The sequence below is a fragment of the Pinus tabuliformis genome, chromosome 2_1 (assembly GCF_031772625.1).
Source record: "Pinus tabuliformis cultivar Carrire ecotype Pingquan chromosome 2_1, CPIR1, whole genome shotgun sequence".
NCBI lineage: Eukaryota > Viridiplantae > Streptophyta > Pinopsida > Pinales > Pinaceae > Pinus > Pinus tabuliformis.
The window spans coordinates 917559387-917568647 of NC_142299.1; the positions used below are offsets into that span (position 1 = coordinate 917559387).

Below are 9261 nucleotides of genomic sequence, written 5' to 3' on the forward strand. Positions count from 1 at the left end.
TTTAGTTGATAGTCCTACTATGAAAAGTTGAGAAGCAACATCAAGCTGTCTGAAAGACCCCGGAGGTTTGTATTTGATTATGTACATGTGAAAGTATATTATTGATTGGGGTTGTGTTTGTACAGGTGAATCTCTCAAGGTTTTTGACATCATGCTGGTTACCAATCAGTTTGATTGAGAGAGATTGGTCATTCTTGATTTGCTGGATCAAGTGGTGCTGAGGCTTTGTGAGTGAAGCATTGTCTGGGAAGACATCTGGCTGGAATTTTGTGATGATGTCTGGGTCCCAAAGATGGAAAAGTGGTGTTAGTTATTGAGTTCTATTTTGGATACACACCTGGATTTTTGGGTTGATGGTTAGCAAGTAAGCCTGAGGGTACCTAAAGGGGCTGAAAACTTGAGTCCATCTTAGTCCCACCTAGGTAGATTACCTTGGCCAGGAATCTAGTCCATGGAATTGTGGTGCGTAAACTGTTGAGTGATTGTTTGGATAGATTTCCCTGGTCAGGAATCTAGTCCTTGGCATTGCAGTGTCTAAAGTTCTTGATGGTTCATATAGTTTGAGATCTTCCATTGTATTTATACATTATGAATACCTCCATAGTTAAGAGGGAGTGTTGGAAAATGTAACTATGTTCGGTCTTCAATAATGTACCTGAGTCATCACGTAATGTACTTATCAAAACAATAGAGAAAATAATAATAATTATTATTATTTTGACTTATTAAAGCATGGGTTTCATGCTTGGGTCACTATGTTTTAGGTCAAAGTATCAATTGAGGACTTCTAGGATTTATTCTGAGTCTATAGAGTCATTGTACATTTAAAGAGATCCTTCTTGGGATTTTGAACCATGTAAAAAGGTTAAATATTAAGTCAAATATGAATTATGTAACCTTTACACCATGTCGACCTAAGAGAAAATCAATTCAGCCTAAGGAACCTATTCAACCCCACCAGAAGCCTATAAAAGCAAGCTCATAGAATTAATTTGGAGCATCATTCTCACACACAAGTTTGAATTCTCTTGTAGTTGGGAAGAAGTGCGAAAATCTCTTGTAGTTGGGAAGAAGTGCGAATTTGTCTTGTAGCTGGGAAAAAGGTGCAAAGTCTGTTGCCAGAGAGCCGAAGTGAATGTGAGTTTGGTGTTTCTCTTTCTTTGTTTTGTGTCTAGGATTGGGAGATCGAAGTCTTCCAAGTTTCACTATTGCTGGAAGTTGCCAGTTGCTGTAAGTTGCCACCTAGTCAAAATTGTTGGAAAGAGGTCGAAATTATGGGAGGCTAACTTGGTGTGGAGGGAAGGTATGGTCTTGGTCTAGGGTGAAGAGTCTCAAAGAATATTATTGAAAGGAAGAATTATCTTAATTGGGTTTTCCCCTCGAGGGGGTTTTGTCCTAGCATGTGCCAACATTTGGTGTCTATTATTTTATGTGTTGCTACTTTTGGTAATTTCTTGATGAACTAAAGAAAGAAGTTATAAAGAATTGTAATAATGAGAAACATCACAAGTAATTATCAAGAAGAAGAAAATCTTTTTGCGTTTATGATTTTCTAACAAAAAACAACTCTATCTCTTTTATATTCTAAACAAGAAACATATACAAGATTCTTTTTGAAACCTGGTAACATTAGGGGAATTTTGAGGCCTAAAATGCGCCTCCTAAGGAAATTATAAAATAATAGTGGAAATAATAAAATAAGATTAGATTAAATCATCAAATTTTAGAGGGAAAAGAGAAAAAAACTACTTTTTATACTCTTATTTTGAACTTATCTCCCTATGGGTTTACTCAAATTTCTTGCAGGAACACTCATTGGATGCAAAATTTGATTTATCATCCAAGGAGTACCATGTTTAATACTTTCGATGGAGTCTGCTACACAAAAAATGAGAAATACATGAAAAACATGATTGCAATCACATTTTTTCACGTATTTCTCATTTTTCATGTAGTAGGGACCATCGCAAGTATGTTACATGGGTACTCCTTGGACAAGGAATCAAATTTTTCATTCAACGAGTGTTCCCACTCAAAATTTGAGTAAAACCTTAGGAAGATAAGTTGAAAATACTAGGTGAAAAAGTAGTTTTATTATTTTATGATTTTTTTATCTTTTTACTTTTTTACCCCAAAAATGGTGAATCGCCCGCCATGGTTGATATCATCATCTTGAATCTTATTGGTTCTTATATAGCTTAATTTGTATGTACATTTTTCTTAGGAGGCCCATTTTAGACCTCAAAGGTTCTCTAATGCTAAAGAACATTGCTGAGATGTACATTTTTACCAAACTCCAACTCTATGAATGCCTTTCCAACTCCTTTGATTGCATAGTTGTTATTGTCTCCTAGTTCAACCCTTCAAGTCGAATTCTTTTCTATCATGCTTGAAATATTCCCACGCTCTCCGGTCATGTGCCTTGATGCTCCACTATCTACCAACCACATATCATCATCTTCAAGGGAACTTGTCAAAGAAAAATAGTGAAAGAAATCCTTATCACCTTTGGTCTTCTTTGGTTTTTCATCTTCAACATCTGCTGTGTAAGCATGTTGTTTCCATTTTCTCTTCTTATTATTAGCCATGTTAGGATAATCTTTCTTGAAAAGTCCATATTTTTGACAACCATAACATTCGAATTTTGACAAGTCTTTCTTCTTCTTAGAGGAAGAATATCCTTTTCTTGACTTGTGTTGAGTTCCAAAATTCTTCTTTCCCTTGTTCTTGAAATGAGTTGCAAGGGATTGAACTTCCTCATCCTGGTGATCTCTAGTCATCAATCTTGATTCTTCTTGAGCACATTAGTCCATAGTTGTTCAAATGTAGGATCTTCCTTCCAACTACTTATACGTGCTGTAAGATCATCCCATGACCTAGGATGACCATTAAATGCTGTAATCACTAGTTCTTGATCAGGAATGGATTCTCCAATTGATTGGATCTGATCCCTTAATTGAGAAATACTTATGAAGTAAGAAGCCACACTGTCGTCATTAGTCATCCTTGTATCTTGAAGTTCATTCTTCAAGCTCATTGATTGACCAATGTTCTTGATAATGTAGAGGTTCATTAGGGCATCGTACATATTCTTTGAAGTATTAAGTTTTGCAATGTAGGGAACCAAATGATCCATAATGGGGTCCACTATAATGCTCATATCATTGATGCCATCCTTTTTGAAATTTTCTTTTCCTACATCATCTTCTGGTTCAATAACCTTTTCTTTCACAATTTCCAAAACCTTGTTCTTGGCAAGAAGAATATCTATTCTAACTTTCGAAGCTCTGAAATTAGATGCTCCCTCTAGCTTGTTTTCAGATTTCATAGAAGAAGCCATGAAATCCAGTTTGTAAGAAGGACTTGGATAAAATTCTCTCTAGGGTTTTTTCAAGGTGATCTCATTGTTCCCTTCTTCCTTCACCAAATCTCTAACACCATGCTAAATTTCTTATTGCAATTAGGGTTAGCATAATATTTTTAAAATTATTATAATTACTTTTGATGTAAATATTCTTTTAACTTATTCCAATATATCATTCAACAATTATACTTCAGAAATTAAACCATAAAGAATAGTGGAACAATAGAGATCACAATACATAAAAGAAGACAAGATTTATCCTTGTAAAGCCCACAACGGGGAAAAACCCAACAACCTTTTTCAATAGAGAAATTATTCTTGTTCAGTGAGAGACACATCTAGACCTATGGTCAAACCTGAACTTCTCCTCCAAGTAAAGTCACCCAATTTGATCATGCACTTCGCTCTGCTTGTCTGACCCATAGTTTTGACCCTCTTGCAATAGTCAGTTGCCCTAGAAATTTCGGTCGTGCAACAATTTCCCTAGTAACCTAGAAATTTTGGCCCCGTGCAACAATTGTCCCCCAAAAATGTGAACCATAGAGAGAGAGACTTACCCACATGTGTGAGTTTCAAGAGTGAGAGAGAAAGGAAACATTTTAGCCTCCTTCGTCCTATTTCATCCTTCTTGTCCTTCGCTTGCTTTCCCAGAAACTATGTTGTGTGAGAGAATGTGAATACCCAAATGAAGGAGGTTGAGCTGCCTTTATATAATAGTATATCTTGGGTGAATGGATGTGTCTCTTGCCAGGGTCAACTTGAATTGGAGGGAAGCCGACTTATCACTTTTGGAGACAAAATTTACATTTCAAAAATTCAAATTTTCATCTTTAAAAAGTTGCAATGGGACTTTTAATCAAAATAGTTTTTCTTTTGACTTAAGTATTTATAAAATGATTTACAATGATAAATACAATTACATCAAGTGACCAAATGTACATGATGAATATCGACCATAGTTACAAATTCAACAAGATGATTGAAATGATTTAGCTTATGATTAGTATTAAGTTTGATTAATGATTAAACTTGATTAGACTTTAAGAATAACCTTATGATTGATTTAATGTTAAAATCATTTAGGGCCCAGACTCTTGGAATTTGATTTTATCACTAATTGTTTGATCAATTATTTTATTAGGTATTAATTAAAATGAATGGAGTTGTAACATGTCTTACCTTGGAAGAATGGAAAGACATTTAGTTATGGGTCAATGGAGTTGGTAAGATAGTAAGTGGTTTAGATTTTATGGTAAGGAAATTGGGAAATTTATTAAATAGAGTTAGGTGGGCAATAATAAGGGGGGCACATTTTTGGAGTTCATAGGAATGATAAGTATTGGGGGGAAACAATTGGGGGGGACTTTTTTGGGGGTCATTTTGTCATATTGATTTTTGCATAAACCTTGGGGGAGAGGAGGAAACTTGGAGGAGTTGGAACGCAAAGGGTTTTGATTCTTGACAATGATTGAGGGATTGGAGCACTTGATTTGGACACACTACGATTCTGGCTCTGGTCTTGGGCTCATAAGGCCAGGGAACTTGTGGAGGTTCCCTAGACTAGGAAGTGAGATATGTTATTCCTAGTTAGTAGGGTGGCATATTTAGTCCGGTAATCTTGGTAGGAGCACTGTAGCAAAGCTACAATAACTAGGTATTCTTGCTAGTAATTATGTTTATTTAAATTATGTTGAAAGAAAAAATATGTTGTTGAATCCGACCATGGAATAATAATTGTGCAGTTATGTGTGTGTGTATTTATATATTTGCATATAAATACATGATTAGATGGAATAAATCCTTTTTTTATAAACCTGAGGCCCTGAGTAAGGGCCTCACAACTGAATCTTCAATATCCAACTCTTCGACTAACTTTTGGCTCTTAGCTAAATGTGATGCTACCCATTTTGGGACAATAAAACTATAAACTTCCATATTTGAGAGTACTTTTGCATGCTAGGACCCTCTTTTACTTGAACTATTACTTTTGGAAGAAGTGAACAATATGGGACCTTTCTAAGCTGACACGGGTGGGGGGGTTCTTCTCCATCATCTTCGCTTGATTGTCTTTCATTATTATTTTCTTGAATTGTAAGGTTTTCATGTCTTTTGTGGGTTGAGGAGGAGCTTTGATGAGTCTGTGTGGCTTAAGAGGGTTATGCATTAGTAGGAATTTTCCCTCTTTGCTTGGTCTTTTTCTTTTCCTAGAATTGGTGCTCAATTTAGTTACTCCATCATCATTAGTGATCCATGATACTTTCGCTTATAGATGTATGGAAAGAATCACATGTAAAAATTGTAGCTTAACACAAAATTATAATGTGCACACAAGAAAAGAAGAAGAAATGCATAAAAAGCATGAAGGAAGACACAAAGACTTGATAACGGAGTTTTTCCAACTCGGACTACGTCTCCGGGCCCTGCTCTGTCAATGGGGAGGCCTTTATATTAAATGGAATAAAAAGAAGAGAATGAAATCATCTGATACATCAAAAGAGGGTTACACCTCCATTTTGAAAGATGGCTGAGAACAGAAGAATTCAGATGGAGAAGTGGGCAACACCAATGCGTTCGTGGTGTTGAGAGGGCTGAAAAACATCTAAAACTTGTCCAAAATAGACAAAATGCGCTATCAGCCACCTGAAAGCTCTCCTCCCTTGAACAACGTGCTGAAATTCCTCTCCCTTGCTTTTTCCAACTATCGGGCTTTTATAATGGGTCGTTTGGACAAATCCCGCTTAAATTGGGGTTGTTTTGGCATAAAATAGAGGTCGTTTTAGTAGAAGGGTCGGCGGGTGCAACAAACCCCAACACAGGCTTTTTATTGTTCCAAGCGATAATATCCAAAACCCCTGTAAAACACTAAAATTTGACCAAATCTTTAAGCCCCAGACTTCAAGAAACATTAAATCAATCATATATCCTTATCGGGTCTGGGCCCGATATTGCAATTGGCATATCGAGAGTGTAATAGTCCTGTTAACGGGGATTGCCGACTGCTGATCGTCGATCACCGATATTGGCGTCGGCTGATCGCATCGGCATCCCGCTCATACAATGGCCCGTGGTTCTAGTCTGTCGATCATCGATGCCAACCTGATTGCTTATATCAATGATTGCAATTGCAAGTCGGCCCCTTCCTGGTTTCGATATCGCCGATATATATATATATATATATATATATATACTTCCTTCCTCCGACCCGATTTTTTTGCAATCGTTGATCGGGGTCTTAAGGTATGCCCTTTGCATGATTTCCAATGTGATTCCTTTTTAAAGGAAAATGCCTCATTTTCTTAAGGAACATAGCAACCTTCTTTTCACGATAAATTCATCATTCGGACTCGGATTGAAGTGCCGTTCACGCCGTTGGAATCAGGACAATGAGATCTACGCTGTGGTCCTGGGTCGACTTCATTATGAACACTTTGATTTTGGAGATTTTCCATGCCATTGTATTTGAAGATCCACTTGGATCAATCCCCCCCATTGAGGAGCTTTTGGACTGACAAAAGCTTTCATTAGTCAATTGGCACGTGAGGGAATTGTTCCCTCACCTTTTCCTTCTTCATCCATTTGGCCTTGTTGGGGTGCATTCCCTTAAAACCTACTCGAAGGTACTCCACATCTCCTCGCTGTGAAGTCATGGTCCTTCTGTCAAGGATGATGTCCTCTGATAACTCATCGAGATATTCTGGTGCAAAATCATCGACTGTAGGAACTGTGCCCATCTCATCTATGTCCATGATCAACGATGGTTCATACAGCTTTAGGTTCTCTACATTCACTACTAAGTACATCTGCATATATACCAGCAAATCAAGATGAAAGGCATTGTTTCCAATCTTCTCCAATATGGTGAATGGACCATACCGAATGGGTCGCAACTTCTTCCCTTCTCCTTTCATCCTGTCCTTGCTGATGTGGAACCACACTTTGTCGCCCACTTGGAATTAGTGGTCAACTCAGTGTTTGTCATGTCGAGCCTTGTAACAGGCTTGACTTTTCTCCAATTTCTCTTGTACTGTTTGGTGAATCAATTGGATTCGTTGAATGAACTTCTGAGCTTTGTCCCTATCATTATGTCCATTGGAGCCATCTTCCCTTCCAAAGACCATGTCAAAAGGGTCCTTTGATAGGTAACCAAAGCATGTCTCAAATGGTGAATGCTATGTAGATGAATGCACTGCTCGGTTGTAGGAATGTTGTACATAGGGGAGATGCTCATCCCACAACTTGGGATGTTTCCCACAATAGCATCGTAACAAGTGTACCACGGTACGGTTTACAACCTCTGTCTGTCCGCCAGTCTGCAGATGAAATGCCGTGCTTCTTTTCAATTTGGTGTCCATCCTCTTCCACAAACTGGTCCAAAACTCTCTGAGAAAGCGAGAGTCCCGATCTGACACAATAGATGTGGGTAATCCAAAATGGACCCAAACATGCTGAAAGAAAAGAGAAGCAGTCTGCTCTGCAATAATCTGCTTTTTACAAGACATAAGAATACACATCTTGCTAAAACGGTCAACGACAACATACAAATAGTCGTGACTCTTCCTAGACAAAGGAAAACCTCCTACAAAGTCCATTGACACACTTTCCCATGGACGACTCAGAATAGGGAGTGGTGTGTAGAGCCTGAGTTTTCTATTAGAGGGATTTGAAACAGAACACATCACACAACCCTTTACATAGTGAGTCACAATGTTTTTCATATGAGGCCAAAAAAAAATATTTGTACATGACATAAAGTCTTTTTGACACCAAAGTGTCTAGACACAAGAGAGGTGTGGGCCTCTCGAATTACATGTACTCTTTCCCCTGTGGGAATACACAATTTACCAAGGTGATACAACAATTTCCCCTGCAAGTGATAGTTGTCCACCTGTGAACCATGGGTTAATTTTGCATAAATCTCCTTAAAGTCATCATCGTTAGCATATTGTTTAGCATAAATTTCAAAAGATAACAACGCATTATGCAAAATAATAGAAGTAGAAATAGGAGGGCGAGATAGCATATTGACCACTTTATTGCTAGTGCCCTTCTTATATTTTATTACCAGATGAAACTGTTGAAGAAAACCCATCCACCTGAAATGACGAGATTGCTGCAACTTGGTTTGTGATTGAAGGTACTGCAAGGGATGATGATCTGTATGGATGATGGTCTCCTTGCTGATCAAGTAGTGTTTCCACTTTTTCACACTCTGCACCAAGGCATAAAGCTCCTTGTCATAAGTGGGATAGTTTATCACAGCTTGAGAAAACTTCTCAGAATGGTAACAGATTGGCTTCTTTTGCTACATCAATACAACTCCCATGGCATAACCACTGGCATCGGTTTCGATCTCGAATGGCTGTTGGAGGTCGGGTGAGGCTAAGACTAGCACGGTGCTAATATTTTCCTTCAATGTTTCAAAGGACTTCTGCTGTCATCCTCCCCACCGGAAGACCTGTTTCACACTTGTCAATGTGTGCAAAGGTGCTGCAATAATAGAGAAATTAGCAATAAACCTCCTCCAATACTCGACTGCACCTATAAAGCTATGGACCTCAGTTACACTAGTAGGCTTAGGCCAATTTACAATTGCTTCAACTTTAGAGGGATCAATTTTTCACTGACCATGACCAACAATATGACCTAGGTAACCCAAAGAGGTTTTCCCAAACTCACACTTTGACAATTTTACAGAGAGTTTTTCTTTTTTCACTACATCAAGCACTTTCTTTACATGACACACATGCTCGGCCCAGCTCTTACTAAAGACAAGTATATCATCTAAATATAGAAGAACAAATTTATCAATGAAAGGTCGAAAAAGATCATTCATTACCCTCATAAAAGTGGCTGGAGCGTTGCAAAGCCTGAATGGCATCACCATCCATTCGAACAGT

The 9261-nt window shown here is 37.9% G+C and overlaps 1 protein-coding gene across 1 annotated transcript; it reads right to left on the minus strand.

The window, feature by feature from the left end:
• Positions 1–2779: 2779 nt before the first annotated feature.
• LOC149203642 (uncharacterized) lies at positions 2780–3340 on the minus strand. Its single transcript, XM_089401942.1, has one exon. It carries the CDS (start codon positions 3338–3340, stop codon positions 2780–2782), a length of 561 nt encoding a protein of 186 aa, XP_089258068.1.
• Positions 3341–9261: the final 5921 nt, after the last annotated feature.